This window comes from Oncorhynchus kisutch, linkage group LG18, assembly GCF_002021735.2.
Source record: "Oncorhynchus kisutch isolate 150728-3 linkage group LG18, Okis_V2, whole genome shotgun sequence".
Lineage (NCBI taxonomy): Eukaryota > Metazoa > Chordata > Actinopteri > Salmoniformes > Salmonidae > Oncorhynchus > Oncorhynchus kisutch.
In genome coordinates, this window is record NC_034191.2 from 35,384,098 (window position 1) to 35,405,009 (window position 20,912).

General features: G+C 44.1%; 2 protein-coding genes and 1 pseudogene across 2 annotated transcripts in view; all 3 read right to left on the minus strand.

Annotated features, from left to right (window-relative positions):
• Positions 1-12,714, minus strand: part of slc19a3a (solute carrier family 19 member 3a) — a 14,889-nt gene extending 2,175 nt beyond the window's left edge. Inside the window, exons 1-3 of the mRNA XM_020507919.2 lie at positions 11,982-12,714; positions 1,475-2,273; positions 557-749 (exon numbers count right to left, since the gene is read on the minus strand). Of these exons, the coding sequence (XP_020363508.2) occupies positions 557-749; positions 1,475-2,273; positions 11,982-12,176 (1,187 nt within the window). The 5' untranslated portion in view covers positions 12,177-12,714. The remainder of the gene's footprint in view (positions 1-556; positions 750-1,474; positions 2,274-11,981) is intronic.
• A 95-nt stretch (positions 12,715-12,809) lies between these two features.
• Positions 12,810-16,614, minus strand: LOC109909383 (thiamine transporter 1-like). Its single transcript, XM_020508440.2, has 5 exons — positions 16,339-16,614; positions 14,871-15,618; positions 14,513-14,705; positions 14,281-14,422; positions 12,810-13,997 (listed from the first exon to the last, which is right to left on the minus strand). Exons 1-5 carry the CDS (start codon positions 16,483-16,485, stop codon positions 13,200-13,202), a joined length of 2,028 nt encoding a protein of 675 aa, XP_020364029.2. The 5' UTR covers positions 16,486-16,614; the 3' UTR covers positions 12,810-13,199.
• Positions 16,615-18,773: 2,159 nt separating this feature from the next.
• On the minus strand, positions 18,774-20,871 carry LOC109909382 (thiamine transporter 2-like; annotated as a pseudogene).
• Positions 20,872-20,912: the final 41 nt, after the last annotated feature.

Here is a 20,912-nt window from a genome sequence, read left to right on the forward strand (position 1 = left end):
TTCATTGATCCCTAATATTCTGAATGTTCTCTCCATATAATACTCTAGTAACTCTGGAGAGAATTGAAATTAAAGCTACCCCAATTTTAAATGGATGGCATTAGATAAATGTACTGAAAACTATATTGAATGAAAATTCCACGAGAAAATGTTTGGACTGCAAGTAGGAGGGTTTTCAGCGGTTGAATGAAATGTATTCGGCGTATGCAAGGGAACCACGCCTGCAAAGCCAGCATAAGGTACGTCTGAATAGTAACTATTAAGAAAGGCGTAGTAGTTTGAATCGGGCACCATGTAATTATCTTTTCCATTAATTTGGGCATGAGATGTTTAACTAGATCTATCTACATAACCAATGGTGTGGCATGGGCACTCATATTGACATTAGACAACTTTGGAGGTATGAAAACATCTGATTTAGGAGTGTAAGGTCCCTGTAACATGTGTCCCTTTTTAACAATTGACCATCAAAAGGGAATTTCTAAATGTGAAATGAGGCATATTGTTCTTCAGTCGGCAGCAGTTCTTAATGTATCATTACTGTATTTGCACTCACATGGCTATGGTGATGAGCAGAATGTAGAGGCACTTGAAGACAATGTAGCCAGCGTAGCAGGCCCAGATGTTGGCTGTGAAAGTCATCGTGAAAAGGGCTGCAGCTCCTAGGCCAGAGAATGAACCCAGAGCCAACTCTCCCCACTGGGCCCAATCCACCTGGGTGAAACCAATACCATAGGCTGTTGCTGCTCCTGCAAGAAACACAATGCTCTGAGCCCTAACATTTTACATGATGTTGCTATATACCTTTTGTGAGGGGGGTGGTAGCCTAGTAGTTAGAGCGTTGTAACCGAAAGGTTGCAAGATCGAATCCCCGAGCTGACAAGGTAAAAAACTGTCGCTCTGCCCCTTAACTAGGCAAGTCAGTTAAGAACAAATTCTTATTTTCAATGGCGGCCTTGGAACAGTTCCTAGGCCGTCCTAGGTCCTGGATGGCTTCCTGCCAATACCATTGGCAGGAAGCCAGGCGGTGTCAGAGGAAGGCCCTAAAAGCTGCCAAAGACTCCAACCACCCTAGTCATAGACTGTTCTCTCTGCTACTGCACAGCAAGCGGTACCGGTTGTCTAGGTCCAAGAGGCTACCTCCAAGCCATAAGACACCTGAACAGCTAATCAAATGGCTGCCCAGACTATTTGCATTGCCCCCCCCCCCCCCCCTTTTCTACGCTGTTGCTACTCTGTTATTATCTATGTATAGTCACTTTAATAACTACCTACATGTACATATTACCTAAATTACCTCTACTAACCGGTGCCTCCCTCCGCACACTGACTCTGTGCCGGTATGTTAACTAACTTTGCCTCCCTGGGAAGTTCTGGCCTGGCACAGGACGTGGGTCGCAGTCAGAGCCGACTCGAACTGCGCACACAACGTTTCATGACGGCGCAAGGAAATGGGTCGTTTTTGGCTACTCACCAAATAGGTTGGACACAGCTTCCACCCCTCCATTGTAGACTGTGAAGTTCTGGGATGGCTCTACGTGCTGCCACAGCACCTGAACATAGTTGACTGTCTGGTTATAGCCACAGGTGGCAAGTGCCCACCACACTGACCAGTACAGCAGCTCCCTGGTAGAGTAACACTGGAGGAAGTCTCTCCACAGCTGGATAAGAACCTGGCTGCAGCTCCTAGTTCTCACTGGCTCCTCAGGGGACTCTGCCATTTCCCCATCACCTGCACACATGTCCTCTCTTCCTAGGGCCTCTGGTAGTTCTTGGGCGTCCTGTTCTTCTACATTTCCAGTTTCATGCCTCTCCTGACTCCGATGGAAGAACATGCTTCTCTGTGGCATGGGCAGGAAGAGGGAAGTCACCAGGGCGATGGAGATCAACACCAGGGTAAGTACCAGGATGTTGTTGTAGGACATGAGGTTGAAACTGACCAGTAACTGTCCCAGCACAGAGCCCACCGTGTAGCCTAGCAGCTGTACACTACGGCAGTAGGATGTAGCTTTGCGGTAGTGTTTCAGCTCCGCTATGCTGTAGATGTATGAAAAGTAGGCCACCTCGCTGGCTGTCACCACGGCGTAGGCAAACTGCATTGCCTGCATGGCTGCCACTCCCTGCAACCAGAGCAGCATTGCCGTGGTAACAAAGAGGTTGATGCACTGGAACACCATGACGGGCTTGTAGCGCAGCCAATCGGTGAGCAGGAAGACGGGCACCAGCACAGCCAGGTAGGAGTATGTCCACACAGGGAAAATCTCATTGGTCACCTGAGGTAAATGGTAATGATGTCAAAGACTGGTGGTGTGTTCATATTGGTAAGTCTGAGAAATTAATTCCCGAGTCGGAAAACCCACTAAATGACCCTCCAAATCGGAGTTCCAAGTGAGAAACTCAGACCAGAATGAATGACGATGCCTGACCTTTCACCTTCAGATCAAAAGATGGCGGACATAGCCATTTACAACCTTAGTAATGTGTCCAATAGTCTATAGCTTGACACATTGTCAACATAAGCAAGCTAACTCGTTTATTAGCAACATTATCTTGCTTAGCCATCTAGTTTCTCATTAGTTTAATAGTTTTTCAGATTTCAAGCACTCAAATGCATTCATGATGACATCCAGAGTTCACCAATTGGGAGCTATGAGTTCCCGAAAAGCATTGGAACGCGCCATCAGTGGACCTTACCAAGAATACTTTATATTTCTTCACGTCATTCAATACATTGCACTTTTTTTATCAAGCAGGCAATAAAGGGATCATAACACCTGGTACATTGACTCACAATGATTAGGGTAACACTTTAACACAGTGACACAGTCATAACCATGTCATATGTTGTAACTTGTCATGACAGCATATTTAGACCTGTTGTGACATATTTTATGGCTGGTTATGACGCCTACATAAGAGTGTCAACCTACCACACAAGGCAAAACATTGCATTTCCTTGTCATAGCCTACTTGTCAAAAGTATGCCCCTTGTTATATAATATTTTCTGAAATTGACCATATTAAATTACCATTGTAATTGCTCACAAATTGATGACTGGGATGAATGCAGGAGCAGATTTCGGGAGAAGTATTGATGACTCTTTTTGACTGACATAAGGGCATGTACGTGACCGGCCTATCTGGCTTATATGATTATGTTGGTCATAATGCTTCTAGGCAGTGTCAAAGTGTATTTTCTTAGTCCAAGTAAAGTGACACAGGAGGGTCAAAAGGCTTCTTGACGGTGTATTTTAGTTATTTAAAATCGATGAAAAAAGCATGACAGTGAACAGAATTCATTACAACAACAACAAATGACTTAAACAAACGTTCAAATGAAAGGATACTCCTTGGCTGGGAAAAAACATTGTTTTGACACTTATGTAGTTGTCAATATTCACAACTGGTCACACTATGGGCCATGACAGTGTTATGACCATATTATGACAGGTTGTTACAAGTTACGTCAGCTGTTATGACATATTAAGACATGGTTATGACCTTATCATAATGTGTTATGACGCTCAGTGTCAACTAAAGGGTTACCGTGATTAGAAATACGGTAGATTGGTATGGTATTGGTTGAGATTATAAATATAAATCAATTGCTTGACAAAGAACCCAATGCTCACTCTGACAGCGCTCCAGAGCTCCTCTGTGGAGATGGGAGAACCTTCCAGAAGGACAACAGTCTCTCAACAGTCTCTCAAACACCCCACCAATCAGGCCTTTTTGGCAGAGTGGCCAGAGGGAATCCACTCCTCAGTAAAAGGCACATGACAGCTCGCTTGGAGTTTGCCAAAAGGTACCTAAAGGACTCTGACCACAAACTAATTATCTGGTCTAATGAAATCAAGATGGAACTCTTTGGCCTGAATGCCAAGCGTCACATCTGGAGGAAACCTGGCACCATCCCTACGGTGAAGCATGGTGGTGGCAGCAGGATCGAGGGAAAGATGAACAGAGCAAAGTACAGAGAGATCCTTGATGAAAACCTGCTCCAGAGCACTCGGGACCTCAGACTGTGGCGAAGGTTCACCTTCCAACAGGACAACGACCATAAACACACAGCCAAGACAACGCAGGAGTGGCTTCGGGACAAGTCTCTAAATGTCCTTGAGTGGCGCAGCCAGAGACCGGACTTGAACCCAATCTAACATCTCGGAAGAGACCTGAAAACAGTTATGCAGCAATGCTCCCCATCCAACCTGACAGAGCTTGCGAGGATCTGCAGAGAAGAATGGGAGAAACTCTCCAAATACAGCTGTACCAAGCTTGTAGCGTCATACCCAAGAATACTTGAGGCTGTAATCGCTGCCAAAGGTGCTTCAACAAAGTACTGGGTAAAGGGTCTGAATACTTATATTTCCTTTTCTTTTTTTTATACATTTGCAAAAATTCAAAAAAACTGTTTTTGCTTTGTCATTATGGAGTATTGTTTGTAGATTGACAACGGAAAAAAATAATTTAATCAATTTTAGAATAAGGCTAACATTACCAAATGGGGAAAAAGTCAAGGGGTCTTTCTAAATGCACCGTGTGTAACAAGCTGTGGGATTAATGTGACACTGTCTTCAATAGTAAAACAAATATTACAAAAATAAGGGTAATTGCAAAATGTTATGATTTGAAACTGATATTTGGATAAAATTCACAATTTACAACTAATATTTTATGAATTTCACATTGACCAAAAACTCTCAATTGACCAACATTAATGTACAGGGCTGGGAAAAGGTATTCGCCCACTTTCTAATGAATCTTATTAGATCTTCAACCAAAACCTAATATTAGATAAGGGAAATGTGTGAACAAATAACACAACAATTGCATACTTATTTCATAAACAAAGTTATGTAACACCCAATGCCCCTGTGCAGTGTTATAGTGCAGTGCTTATGCAGGTTGAGGAGTAATGCTGGGAAAGGTACTTTCTTCTATACTGGAGCCTCAGAGTAGAATGTGTAGCCTTTTCCCATAAAAACGATGTCCTCTCTGGGCAGCTTTAAAAGTAAAGTTAAACACCGTTGTATTCTGTGCCCATATGAATAAACCCTACGATGTAACTGCAATGATTAGATGTTTTTATGTTTTATTATCTAGCTGTCATCATACTGTGTTCAACCGTGCTTGATCTTAGCCATCATGTTTCAAGAGGACCACAATTGAAATAAATCCCAAAGTGTGTGTGTTATCCTATTTTATTCATGTGCATGTATGGCTTTTTTCAAGATGTATGGGTCCTTGATTTTTTTAAATGGTCAAATTAATAACATAACTCAAGACCGGTCGGGTAAAAAACTTTATCAGCTTCCACTCAATGTAGGAGAGTGTACCTTTTGTAAAACACAACGGGCCAGTGGTGTAGAGGTGGGTAATACACAGGTCAAAGCCGTATACCCACTTTTTTTTTTTGTGGGCATTGCTTATACTCACTTCTTAATCTTTACCGATGCGTGTCAAAGTAGTATAGTGGAGGTATACGATTTATCAATTATGTAGTACAATAGAGAAAGCATGCACAAAGTAGCCTACACGATCCTACACGACAGTGTATTCACATGCGCGCCGCACACAGCCTAGTTTCAGCGGAATATCATCTGTAGGCAGCAAGAGGGTGCAGCTCCCAAATGGTTTTGGCATGGAGCAGCTCACAGAAGATTGACATCGGTAGCTGGTAGGGTAGGAAAGACGTTTCAATTTATATTTACACGTAACTGCTAACTAAGGCAACAATAGGTATGCAAACCAGGTATTGAAAAGGTTTAGTCCAAAGTGTTGGTTAGTAGGCTATTTGCAATTTGTCTTCATGTACTGTTTGCATCAGGGGCGTGGACATGGATGAGCCTGGGTGGACAGAGGCCCACCCACTGGGGAGCCAGGCCCTGACAGGCCCACCCAATCAGATTGATGTGGTTTCAGCATTGCTGTGGACTCTTAGACCATTAAATGTTTGTATTTTCTCTATTAACAAAGTGTGTTTTTTAGAGTGGAAATCTGAAAAATATACAGGAAAACTCAGAAATAAAAAAACGGAAAACCTATGATATTTCACAAAGGGTGCCTTTCTTTCGCTGGGCGGGCCGTTTGGGAACGTTTTGGCAGAATTTGAGTATACGTACTTCTCCAGGCACCACTGCATAGGGCCGATGGAAAGACAACAGTCACACACAGCATGATGTTAAAGGATAAGCAGTCCATAAACTCGGACATAATAAGCCAGTAGGTACCAATCATAAGAATACAAAAATACAACCATTTAAGTATTTATTTCCCAATCTAACGTTACAACTATTACTTCCCATTTTTTTTAAAGAGGTTATATTTGACTTAACGCTCCATGACGTACACTAAGGAAGAAATTGTTGGCTGAATAGATGGATGCAGTTCAATGCATGAATAATAGGATTCACCATTACATTCCTTGGTCGTCTACATTTTTTTGCTATCAGGTTGTAAATCACAGCTTGACACTCAGCTGGCCTGGAACATTGTTGCCTGCATTCGGCATGCACTGTTTCAGTTTCAATGACTGAATAGTCTGGACAAAAATGGACGAATGTAACTAAGGCAGTATTGCCAATTTAGCGACTTAGTCGCTATATTCAGCAAGTCTTCAGACCCCTTTAGCGACACATTTGTTAAAAATCGACTAGGGACAACTCTAGTGACTTTTTCTGGTGTTATTGGAGACTTTTGGAGACTGACGTGAAAGCACATCTTTCTTAAGCTTCTCAATGAGCAGCAGGTGCTGCCGTGGGCCTCGTCGTCCCCGTCCCAAAGCACTCACAGGCATCCCAGTCCTCACACAGCAGTCCCTCCCAGCTGCAGGCAGAGCAGGAGATGTTCACCCCTCCGTGTCCAGACTTCAAATGAATCGCGCATGCGGGAAGCCACAGCAGGCTGGTCCCTCCCTGGCTGGGCGGGACTGCTGTGTGATGAAAATGTTCTTTGTCTAAAATAAATCACTGCATTTGACTCGCACTGCCTCAGACACTTACTCACCTTGTCAACTGTGTGTGTGTGCCTCTCTGTGACATAAGCTAAACCTCTAGCTGTCTAGCTCATCATGTTTCAGTCTAAACTGTACACCGAAAAACACCAAAAGGAGTGGAAATCAAACCCTGAACTCAAAAGGCTGGATGAAGCCGTTTATTGATAAGGTACTTTAGTGACACCAAGCAGACAATTGTATCAACATTACTGGGGCTTGTTGAGTTGGAGGGAGGAGATGCCAAATCTATAGCCCTTGCTATTGTGGCTTTCCTCTAAGTGTTGTCTTAAAAAAGAGAAACTCCTGGGGATAGGGACTGACGATGCCTCTGTTATGACAGGGATTAACAATGGGGTCCATAAAGTGCTGAAGGAGGAGTATGGCCTCAAATATCTGGTTCTTATTCGCTGTGTGTGCCACTCTCTGCAGCTTGCTCATTTGTAGTACTAAACATATTTAGGGTGTTTTTTACTCACGTTTTGTCTCTCCCACAACGTTATTCCTCTCTCCTACAGCGTCCATAACAATTACATGCACATGGCCAAATATGCAAATTACTGATGACATCATTTAGCGACTTTTAGGACAGCCAATAGCTGTGAGGAGTTGGCAACACTGAACTAAGGCTGGGAATGTCAATACAATCAAACTAGCAAGGGCAAGTCAGTTATAACGTGGCTAATAGGCTAGCGTATCTATTTATGTAGCAAGCTAAAAACACAGAGCCTAACGTTTGGTCGATATTTAGCTAGCTGCTAGGAGGATGTAATGTCAAGCCATTGGAGGAGTGGGTAACAGACGTTTTTCGGTGTCATACACAGCTAGAGATGCAGGTGTCATTTGGTTAGCAACAACTAATGAATATGACTGGTGTCCGTAAACAAGCAAAACAAATAAAGTAATAGTTAGTGAAGAACGCTCTAGATAACAAGTAAACAGCCTGACCAGCTCTACTACGGCAACTACAATGGTCAGAGTGAGGTGTTCTCTAATTTTTGTCGAAGTAGCAAGCTAGCCAACTTTAGCCAGTTAGCTTGGATGCTTGTCTGGGACAAGCATGCATTGGCAGGCAAGCTGCAGAAAGATGAGGCTACAATTCAAATCAAATATACTTTTTCATGGTTGTTTGAGCAATAGGACTGTAATAGGACTCCCATGGTGTTTACATACTTGCAGAAATCCATTCAAGTGTTTTTTGTGGCTTTTGGCAAATGCGTTCTAATGATCTAAATTCATGCTGTTGCAAACAGCCTGCAAACACAAAGTCTAGTTCAAAGTGAATGATGGCAGGCCCGTGTGGCAAATTACTTGTTTGTATAAAGGTCTACTGGAGCTCCGAATGGCTTAAACGCACAGGTCTCTGTAGACTCCGGTCCTGGACAAGAGATGGTTTTATTTGGTTTTATTTTGTGCAGTGTCTATTAATTGTCCAAATGCACAATCACTTTCCCGCTCTATATTGCTATAGAATTTTCACAATTTTTTTACAAAATTTTTATTTGACTTGGCAAGTCAGTTAAGAAGAAATTCTTATTATAATGACGGCCTTTACAATGACGGACAAACCCTCTCCTCTCCGTGCTTCTACACCTGCATTGCTTGCTGTTTGGGGTTTTAGGCTGGGTTTCTGTACAGCACTTTGAGATATCAGCTGATGTACGAAGGGCTATATAAATAAATTTGATTTGATTCCTAATCCGGACGATGCTGGGCTAATTGTGTGCCGCCCCATAGGACTCCCGATCACGGCCGGTCGTGATACAGCCCGGGATCGAACCAGGGTCTGTAGTGATGCCTCTAGCACTGAGATGCAGTGCCTCAGACCGCTGTGCCACTCGTGCCCCAAAATGCCTTAATTTCCATAATTGCCAAAAATTCTAAGAATTTATGAAAAGGTGAAAATAACCATCTCTAAGTGATCAATTGTCACAATAAAATAAAAAAATATCATATTTCTGGGGGTGTATATGTATAGATTTGAATAAGAGTCCATTTAGCGAAAAATGCTGTCAGTTCCACTTTAGATGCAACAATGTTTCACACACAAGTTATTTTCAAAGAGATGGCAAACAACAGCAAGCACGTTGAATTAAAAAACACAGTTCCACTCACCAGATGATGATAATTTGAAACTTAACTTGTTGAAAGTTAGAATCTAACAAATTAGCACCAACATCCTCTTTGATAACATCTGCTGCATCTCCTGCAAACTAACCAACAAAAAAAGCTAGCAAGACTGTGGGAAAACTACTGTTCACTATTGTGCAGTGACCTGTTGACCTTCAAGGCAGAAGTATCCATACGTTTTTGTAAAAACGGTCCCACTCATTAACTCAAAATGTGATTGGTTGATTCCACTGTCACTACAAAATGTTGCCCTAAAACAGTTGAATGGCAGATGCCTTATCTAACTTCTGATGGCCTAGCCAGTGGCTGAATTAACTAGCTAGATTTATCTTCCCAGAGACCCGCAAAGAAAAATCCTTCAGTGTTAACTCTTTCCTTTCCAACAAAAACTGAAGACTATAAGAAAAGGAGGACTGAGCACGCCCCCATTCTTATCAACGGGGCTGTAGTGGAGCAGATTGAGAGCTTCAAGTTCCTTGGTGTCCACATCACCAACAAACTATCATGGTCCAAACACACCAAGACAGTCGTGAAGAAGGCACAACAAAGCTTATTCCCCCTCAGGAGACTGAAAAGATTTGGCATGGGTCCTCAGATCCTCAAAAAGTTCTACAGCTGCACCATCGAGAGCATCCTGACTGGTTGCATCACTGCCTGGTATGGCAACTGCTCGGCCTCCGACCGCAAGGTACTACAGAGGGTAGTGCGTACAGCTCAGTACATCACCGGGGCAAAGCTTCCTACCATCCAGGACCTCTATACCAGGCAGTGTCAGAGGAAAGCCCTAAAAATGGTCAAAGACTCCAGCCACCCTAGTCATAGACTGTTTTCTCTGCTACCACATGGCAAGCGATACCGGAGCGCCAAGACTAGGTCCAAAAGGCTTCTTAACTGCTTCTACCCCCAAGCCAATAGACTCTTGAACAGCTAATCAAATGGCTACCCAGACTATTTGTATTGTCCCCTCACCCCCTCTTTTAAGCTGCTGCTACTCATTGTTTATCTATGCATACTCACTTTAACTCTACCTACATGTACATATTACCTCAATTATCTCGACTAACCTGTGCCCCCCCACACATTGACTCTGTACCGGTAACCCCTGTATATAGCCTCACTACTGTTATTTTACTGTGGCTCTTTAAATATTTGTTATTTTAATTTACATTTTAATTTTTCTTAACTGCATTGTTGGTTTAGGGCTTGCAAGTAAGAATTTCACTGTAAGGTCTACACCTGTTGTATTCGGGGCATTTGACAAATACAATTTGATTTGAGATTAAATCAGAACATCATTGAAAATAATAATAATAATAATAATATAATCATTATTTTTTAGATTCTAATCATTATTTTAGAAATCTTCAGCTTTCTCTGATGGCGTAGAAGGCCCATTGTTGCCCACTGCAGAGAGGCTTCTCTCAGCATGCATTTCTTCACTATTCTCAATGTCTGAAGAATCGATATGTTGTTCCAAATACAGTGGGCATAATGGGAACCATGTCATCCCAAAAGTTATACCTTTGACTCATCTGTCCATGGAACATTCCTCCAAGAGTCTTGATGATCGTCCAGGTGCTTACAGGTACTTTTTTGGCAAAAACTACAGTCAACTTTTTGGATGAGATGGGTCCCATTATGTCTGGCGAAAGCCAAACACTGCATTCCACAGTAAGAACCTCATACCAACGGTCAAGCATGGTGATGGTAGTGTGATAGTTTGGGGATACTTTTCTGCCTCAGGACCCAGACATATTGCCTTAATAGAAGGAACCATGAATTCTGCACTGCATCAGAGAATTCTACAGGAGAATGTCAGGCCATCTGTCTGTGAGCCGAAACTGAAGCGCAGCTGGGTCCTGCAGCAAGACAATGATCCTAAACACACAATCAAGTGTACATGGTTAAAATGGTTCAAAAGTAACACATTTGAAGTTTTGTAATGGCCTAGTCAAGTCCAGACCTAATACCAATTGAGATGTTGTGTCAGGACTTCAAACAAGCAGTCGCTGAGTTAAGGCAGTTCTGCGTGCAAGAGTGGGCCAAAAATCCTCCACAGCGATGTGGGAGACTGATCAACAACTACAGGAAGCAGTCATTGCAGCTAAATGTGACACAACCAGTTACTGAGTGTAAGAGGGCAATTCATTTTTCACACAGGGGAATTGGTTGCATAACTTTCTTAATTAAATGAATAAAATAAGTATAAAACTTTTTATTTGTAAACTCAGGTTCACTTTATCTAATATTAGGTTTTGGTTGAAGATCTGACAACAATCAGTATCAATATTATGCAAAAATAGTGAAAAGGGGAAGTACTTTCCATGGCACTGTAGGTTATTTATATTAATAGTCAAAGTATGAGTTTGACTTTTCTTTTTTCTAAGGTATTCTCTTAGTTGTGCTGCTAAACCTGATGTAAAGAAGTGACATTTTATATAATTATGTGAATATGTCTAAATACCATATAAGGTTTTAAGTACTGAGTTACAACTAACCCCCGCATAGGAGCCTATACTTTTCTAAATCTTGTGAGAAAATACAATAATTCTTATCATCAACTATACAAATAAAAAATGGAGAATGTTCCAAAGGTCAAACATAAAAAAAGAGAGGCTGCTAGGATATTTTTTTTTGTCAATAAAACCAAAGATAATTGATTAATTTAAACAAACTTCTTAGGCATGTAGAGACACTAACCAAGCATTAGTATATTGAATAACATTCCATTATCAGGCTGTTACAACTGAGCCTGTGTTACTTTGTTCCATGGTCTCCTCATAGATATAGTGCTGTTCAAAATCTCAAAACTGCGGGAATGACAACATTTTATTTACATTTTAGCACTGTCGTAGCTTACCTCTTCCACTGTCAGGTTTTTGTCTGGCCCTGTCAGGTAAGGTATGAGGAAAGGTTCTGTAGGTTTCACAGTACTGAAAAACCCATAGATGCACAGCAGAGTGGTGGGATAGCCCCATCCTGCCCTCCACCGCTTCAAAGCCTCCAGCCTCACAGATCCAAAGAGAGAGTCACCAGTGTCACCACACAACTTCATGACTTTCACGTGCTGAGGTTTTGCTGCTTTACCTGCTCAGATGAGTCTGCTCTTTCATGCCACATATGCAGGAGTTTACCTGCTCAGATTTAACTGTTACCTGTCCAGGCTAATCGGCTCCCTACTATAATACTGTAGTAGTAGCGTACTAGTCTCAGGTTGTGTGTGTAATCAATGAGCTCTGTCTGTCAATCAACAACTTGTTCAAAGGGCATTGCTTCTGGTCCACTCACATGTTCCTTCTAGAACTGAGACATGAGCTCAATAAATAAAACCAAATAAATCATACCTGCACATCAGCTGTACACCTTATCTTTTTTAGTTTACTTATAGAGTAGTTGGAGTAGGCTAAATCATGCTTATGCAACATGTACCCACTGGACAAAACTGCTTGAATAAGTGTTGTTTCTAAGTCACAAACATGTGTGAGATCAAATAGTGACTAAAGTTCAGGGCAGGGTACTGTGTAGAGGCTGGCTAGTGGTGACTATTTAACAGTCTGATGGCCTTGAGATATAAGATGTTTTTCAGTCTCTTGGTCCCAGCTTTGGTCCTTGATGATCTTCTTGGCCTTCCTGTGACACTGGGTGCTATAGATGTCCTAGAGGGCAGGCAGTGTGCCCCCGGTGATGCATTTGGCAGACTGCACCACCTTTTGGAGAGCCCTGCGGATGTGGACAGTGCAGTTAGCGTGCCAGGCGGGGATGCAGCCCGACAGGATGTTCTCAATGGTGCATGTGTAGAACTTTATGAAGGTCTTTGGTGCCAAGCCAAATTTCTTCAGCCTCTTGAGGTTGAAAAGGCGCTATTGCGCCTTCTACACCACACTGTCTCTGTGGGTGGACCATTTCAGATTGTCAGTGGTTTGTACCCGAGGAACATTCATTTTTATTTTTATTATAAATACAAGTATACAGAGCAGCATGACATTCTATGTTAAAGTAGATGTTTGGTGAGACACCTAGTCCCCCCCAGTTTTGGACAGATTAATGTCTATGGTCAGAATCGGTCAGATGAAAACACTTATACTTTGGGTTCTTCTTTTTGTTCCACTGCATGTTCAAGCTTGCAGTGGTGTACACGTGGTTGGGCTTGGAGGCTCCTCTGCAGTGGTGTACACGTGGTTGGGCTTGGAGGCTCCTCTGCAGTGGTGTACACATGGTTGGGCTTGGAGGCTCCTCTGCAGTGGTGTACACGTGACTGGGCTTGGAGGCTCCTCTGCAGTGGTGTACACGTGGTTGGGCTTGGAGGCTCCTCTGCAGTGGTGTACACGTGGTTGGGCTTGGAGGCTCCTCTGCAGTGGTGTACACGTGGTTGGGCTTGGAGGCTCCTCTGCAGTGGTGTACACGTGGTTGGGCTTGGAGGCTCCTCTGCAGTGGTGTACACGTGGTTGGGCTTGGAGGCTCCTCTGCAGTGGTGTACACGTGGTTGGGCTTGGAGGCTCCTCTGCAGTGGTGTACACGTGGTTGGGCTTGGAGGCTCCTCTGCAGTGGTGTACACGTGGTTGGGCTTGGAGGCTCCTCTGCAGTGGTGTACACGTGGTTGGGCTTGGAGGCTCCTCTGCAGTGGTGTACACGTGGTTGGGCTTGGAGGCTCCTCTGCAGTGGTGTACACGTGGTTGGGCTTGGAGGCTCCTCTGCAGTGGTGTACACGTGGTTGGGCTTGGAGGCTCCTCTGCAGTGGTGTACACGTGGTTGGGCTTGGAGGCTGCTCTGCAGTGGTGGAGTCTCTGTGGCTTTGCCGCACTCTCATTATCGTGTACACACCTCTCAGAAAGAAAATGACAGCGATGGCTGAGAAGTAGCTTCCATAAATGATGAACTGCAAGAAGAGTGGAAAAGCATTACGCTTATTTTTCAGTTACACAGTTCAGATACATATATTTTTTTAATGTTTTGAATTAGCCAGATATTTAACGCTGTTTATTTGGACAAACATCAAGGACAGTTCATAACATCCAAGGCAAAAGTCCAAGGTACCTATTCATAATGTTGGATAATGACATTGTTGGATGGAATTTCCACCACAACCCCCAATGGTGCAGAGTCGAGATCTAATGGTTTGTAGGAACTTGCCTCCTTTGACACTTGAACTGTTAACTCACCTGTGGGATGATGCCCAAGCCCAGCCCCCTGCCATCCACCACAACAGATGTGATGATAGTCTGAAGGACCAAAGACCCAAAGTTGTTTGCTCCAAAGATCAGTGCATATCTCTCCATAGAGAGATCAGTAGCAATTTGGAACCTGGGAGGAAATGGTCACGCTTATTCTTGTCTAATAATCATTCAAGTTTGGCAGCTACATTTCTCTAATGGCAGTAATTCACAAACTCACATGGCAAATGTGATAAGCAGCATGTAGAGGCCCTTAAAGGCAACATAGCCGGCATAGCAGACCCAGATGTTGTCAGTGAAGGTCATGATGAACAGGGCTACAGCACCCAGGCCAGAGATGGAGCCCAGGAACAACTCTCCCCACTGGGCCCAGTCCACCTGGATGAAACCAATGCCATAGGCCGTCGCTGCACCTGTAAGACACACGCATGATGTGATAAACTTACCAATAAGTAATTACATATTAGTAGTATGACTGAAGATTGACTGTTGGTGGTGATTGATTATTAATGCCAGACAAACATCTACAAATACCTGATGGTCATGTGAACTCGAACAGTTGATGCTTCGCTACTCACCAAACAGATTGGACACAGCTTCCACCCCTCCGTTGTAGACTTGGACTTTCTGGGATGGCTGTATGTGTGCCCATAACACCTGTACATAGTTAATTGCCTGGTTGTAGCCGCAGGTAGCCAGTACCCACCATAATGACCAGTACAGCAGTGCCCTGGTTGAGTAGCACTGGAGAAAGTCTCTCCACAGCAGCAAAAATACCTGGCTGCAGCCCCTAGCCCAAACTGGCCCCTCAGTGGACACATCACCTGCACACCTGTCCCCTCCTTCTGGGGTCTGTGGTGGGTCACTTTGACTCCGATGGAAGAACATGCTTCTCTGTGGCATGGGCAGGAAGAGGGAAGTCACCAGGGCGATGGAGATCAACACCAGGGTAAGTACCAGGATGTTGTTGTAGGACATGAGGTTGAAACTGACCAGTAACTGTCCCAGCACAGAGCCCACCGTGTAGCCTAGCAGCTGTACACTACGGCAGTAGGATGTAGCCTTTCGGTAGTATTTCAGGTCCACTATGCTGTAGATGTATGAGAAGTAGGCCACCTCACAGGCCGACTTCACGCCGTAGAAGAACTGCATCGCCTTAAAGACTGCCACCTCCTGCACCAATAGCATCATCGCCCAGGTTATGAAGAGGTTGATGCACTGAAACACCACGACGGGCTTGTAGCGCAGCCAATCGGTGAGCAGAAAGACTGGCACCATCACAGCCAGGTAGGAGTACGTCCACACAGGGTAGATCTCGTTGGTCACCTGGTTTAGAGTGCAACACTGCTGTCTGTTTGGGAGGTTGCAACATTGCAGAACATTCAGATAGAAAATGTATTGATTGTAGCGACCTTAACGCAACACCTAGCGAGCAACGCAGCGACCTCATCAAGAGATTCAGATCTCTTGCCGTAAAGGCTAAGGTGTTGGGTTGACAGCCGCAAGGTCACAAGTTCAAACTCTGGTCCGCACTAGTTCCTGACCTCACTACATCAGTTGCGGCCATCAAAAGCATGGGGGCAAGAATTTGGTAATGTAGCGAGCACAATTCAACACCTAGCAACCTCATCAAGCGGTTTGGATCTCTTGGGATAAATAAAGTGTTGAGTTGACAGTCGTATGGTCCTGTGTTTTAAGGTTAAAGCCCAGGCTGGGACGACCCCCTGATTCGCTACAGTATTGTGTAAAACAGAAATGATTGTCATAGAATCAGGAATCATGTCCACTCTGTTTATTACTTTGTTTTGTTCTGAACATTTCCCTTCACTGAATACACCCCCTGGTTTCAAGAGCGTTTTCTTCCTTGCTTTTCCTTTTCTTTATCAAGTTGGTAGGTAGTAAATTGTTCATAAACATGGTTATATTACTCATAAAGTTGTAAAGGCTCGGATTTAAAAAATATATTTAAAAAATGGGTCACTCCTCTAAAGAGACTAAGAGTATGAAGACAAGACATTGAAATGTTTGTCCTGTAGTCTACTGTACCTGTTCCACCGTCAGGTTTTTGTCTGGACCAGTCAGGTAAGGGTAGATGAAGGGCACGAGAGGTTTCACAGTACTGAAGAACCCATAGACGCACAGCATAGTCGTGGGATAGCCCCATCCTGCCTTCCACCGCTTCACAGCATCCATCTTCACAGATCCACAAATAGCGATAGCCACTACTATCACCCATGCACGTTTTTATACTTCATACGAAAAGCAGGTTTATTGCTTTACCTGCTAAAGTTAGTCTGCTCTCTCACACGACTCTTAATCCAGCCTGTGTCTCCTCCCCATATGGAAGTCACCTCGGTTTGTTTGTGTAATCAGTGAGCTCAGTCTGTCAATCAACAACCTCCTCAATAAATGTATGTGATACCTAAAACGCTAGATAGATAATGCACAATTAACATGGCCATGACTATCAATTGAACACACCTTATCTTTTGGATGACTTAAAGAGAAGTTGGACAAAACGATGCTTACGCAACATTGGTTTTATTTTTATTATAAATACAAGTATGTAACACCCTGAAATTCAATGTTAGGGTGAACTCCTGAAGACTCCTTGCCCCCCAGTCTCTGATAGTCTGTGGTCAGGACAGAACCGGTCTGAAGAGGGCACCTCCACTTTGGTTTCATCTTTCTGCTCCTAGTCCATTGACCGTTTAGGCCTGCAGGGGTGTGCACAGACTGTGTACATCCCTCGGATCAGGAAAAGCTCAGATATTGCTGCATAGTAGCTGCCATAGACGACGAACTGGAGAAAGAAAAATTTGATTAGACGGGTCAAGAACAGTAAGAATGTGGTAAGAATTATCCACCAGGTGTCACTCTCTCTTCACTTTTGGCAACTTGTGCAGCGATCCGATAAAAGAATGGGCACTGCCCTTTCTGGCTCTGGATTGTGTAACCATAGCTGTGTGACAATGTCTAGCCCCAGTGCAGTTTCCTCAACAACGATGGCTGTGAGAATGGTCTGCAGCAAGAGGGCGACAAAAGTGTTGACCTCTCCATAGCACGCCATGAAGAGGTTGGCTGCATTCTGGAATCTGGAAGGACGAAACAGATAACACGTTGTCCTGAATATTTTGTGCAGTTCTGATGAATGTCTACTGGATGCATGGAAGGTGTATTAAATAAATATAGCAGAGCTCATTGAAGTATGGCCTAGAGAGTATTCAGCATTTCCTAAGTGAGGCCTGGAAGACAAGGCCGCATGAGGCCGCATCAGCAGCATGAGGCCTTGAAGATGATGTTGCCAGCATAGCTTGCCCAAATTTTGCTGGTGAGCCCAATCAGAAACACGGCCCCTGCCCCCACCGGAGAGAACACCCTCAGTGACAGCTCCCCCCAGACATTCCAGGTCACCTTTACATGACCCACACAAAAGGCTGTGGCTGCTCCTATGGGACAACAACAGTGAATTATTTCCTTTTTTAGATCCTGAGTAAACACTTGTAAACTGTTTAAATACTTGTAAACTGCATCCTTCCTTCCTCCCTTCCTTGAAGCAATCATTGATCCAACACTGTTGGCTGGGTTAAAGCATAGGATTCAATACATGGCTTTCATCAATCAATTAATCAAATGCATTTATAAAGCCATTTTTACATCAGATATTGTCACAAAGTGCTTATACAGAAGCCCAGCCTAAAACCCCAAAGAGCAAGCAATGCAGATGTAGAAGCACGGTGGCTAGGAAAAACTCCCTAGAAAGGCAGGAACCTAAGAAGAAACCTAGAGAGGAACCAGGCTCTGAGGGGTGTCCACTCGTCTTCTGGCTGTGTCGGGTGGAGATTATAAGAGTACATAGCCATTAAGGCCAGATCGTTCTTCAAGATGTTGAAAATGCATTCATATCAGATCAGTGGTTACTCCTAGCCAGGACGGATGCAAAATTTGAAGAATTCAAACAGGACCCTCATCGTATTCCTAGGGACAGTGTTCCTACCATCATTTATAGGACAGTATAATGTCTCTATCCCTGAACACAAAGGATCGAAGAGAGGGCTTTGATTTAATTAAAGGGATACTTCGGGATTTTGGCAATGAGGCCCTTTATCCACTTCCCCAGAGTCAAATTGACTTGTTACAATAAGTCACTATCTCTCAAACCCGAGCTATCAGCAATAATCAGAAAAATAGTTTCCCAAGCTATCACTTCAATTAAAGCAATTACTCTTCTCTGCGTGCAGAGCCCAATTTGGACCAAAGCGAAGATGACCATGGAACTACTTTGCCTTAAGCCAATCGAAACACATTACCCATTTAATCATGGAGCACATATAAATCAGATTGTAAGACCAACATTCAGCTGTGTCCTGGCAATTTGGGAGTTTTATTAGTCTATTTTTATTGAGTAATAAAAAAAATATTAGCATTGTAAAATTTTATCTCAATATAAAATTGACCAACCGGTAAGCCCCAGAGCACAGTTACTCCACTGAACAAACACACAGCTCCTGTGCCTCCTCCACTGCACTCACTTCATCCCCCACCTGGATCTGGGCACTCAGGTCTAGGACAGCCTTCTCCCCCCTGAAGAACATCCCCCGCTGGGGAATGGGTAGCAAGACTGAGATGAGGAATGCAACACTGAGGATCCCCAGGGAGATGGCGTTGAGGTACAAGTAGTCCAGCCCTGCCAGGGAGACCAGCAACTGGCCTAGGGTGGAGCCTGTCAGTATGGCACTGCGGAGGTACCTCGCTGGAGGGATCACACTGTAGATGTAGGAGAAGTAGGCCACCTCCATGGAGGTCACCACAGCATAGTTGATGTGCAGAAAGGTCATGGCGGTCAGGCCAGGGGCGAAGCAGAGCAAGACATAGTTGGTGACCAGGAAGAGGCCCTGGACCACGATTACCGGCTTGTACTTCATGAGGTCTGTCAGCAGGAAGACGGGGAAGAGGTAGGACTACGTCCAGATGGGGAACAGGTAGTTGGTCACCTGAGGAGGTGATTCATTTATCAGTAGATCTAGTCAATATCCACAGGGATACTGAATAGTCATACCGATCCTCTATATGAAGCAAAAAAAGAACATAGCCCATTGTATACGGTAGCACATATGCTATTTATACAAAAGTAGGTGGACTCACCATCAAATTAGCGGATTTGCTATTTCACCCACACCCGTTTCTGACAGGTGTTTAAAATTGAGCACACAGCCATGCAATCTCCATAAACACTGGCAGTAGAATGGCCTTACTGAAGAGCTCAGTGACTTTCAACATGGCACTTTCATAGGATGCCACCTTTCCAGTAAGTGTTTAAATTCCTGCCCTGCTAGAGCTGCCCCAGTCAACTGTAAGTGCTGTTATTGTGAAGTGGAAACGTCTAGGAGCAACAACGGCTCAGCCGCGAAGTGGTAGGCCACACAAGCTCAGAGAATGGGACTGCCTAGTGATGAAACTGTCCTCGGTTGCAACACTCACTACCGAGTTCCAAACTGCCTCTGGAAGCAACATCAGCACGATAACTGTTCGTCAGGAGCTTCATGAAATGGGTTTCCATGGCTGAGAAGCAGCACACAAGCCTAAGATCACCATGCGCAATGCCAAGCGGTTCTCTTGGAGTTGTGTAAAGTTCACCACCAAAGTTCACCACCATTGGAGTCTGGAAATGCTTCTCTGGAGTGATGAATCACGCTTCACCATCTGGTAGTCCGAAGGACTAATCTGGGTTTGGAGGATGCCAGGAGAATGCTACCTGCCCAGGTGCATAGTGCCAACTGTAAAGTTTGGTGGAGGAGGAACAATGGTCTTGGGCTGTTTTTCATGGTTTGGGCTAGGCCCCTTAGTTCCAGTGAAGGGAAATCTTATCGCTACAGCATACAATGACATTCTAGGCAATTCTGTGCTTCCATCTTTGTGACAACAGTTTGAGGAAGGCCCTTTTCAGTTTCAGCATGACAATGCCCCCATGCACAAAGCGAGGTCTATACAGACATGGTTTGGCGAGTGTGGAAGAACTTGACTGGCCTGCACAGAGTCCTGATCTCAACCCCATCGAATACCTTTGGGATGAATTGGAACGCCGACTGCGAGCCAGGCCTAATTGCCCAACAACAGTGACTCAACCTCACTAATGCTTTTGTGGCTAAATGGAAGTCCCTGCAGCAATGTTCCAACATCTAATGGAAAGCCTTCCCAGAAGAGTGGAGACTGTTGTAGCAGCAAAGGGGGGACCAACTCCATATTAATGCCCCTGATTTTGGAATGAGATGTTCGACGAGCAGGTGCCCACATACTTTTGGTCATGTAGTGTATTTCATTCTATCATTATAGTGTGTATCATTTACTTTCTTATCACAACCTTGTTAACACATCCCATCAGAACTGATCATGTGTAGCATACAGCTCTCTGCTGCTGGTTACTTTACCACCTCCTCAGAGATGTTCTTGTATGGTCCAATAAGATATGTTGTTATGAAGGGCTCAGCTGGTCTGCAGTTAGTGAAGAACACATTGAGCGACAGAACGAACTGTGGGAAACACCCAGCCAGTGGACTTTAGCTTGGCCCAGCAACACATCCTGGTAGCCTACGCCTTCCGCACCCCTCACGTGCCCGACC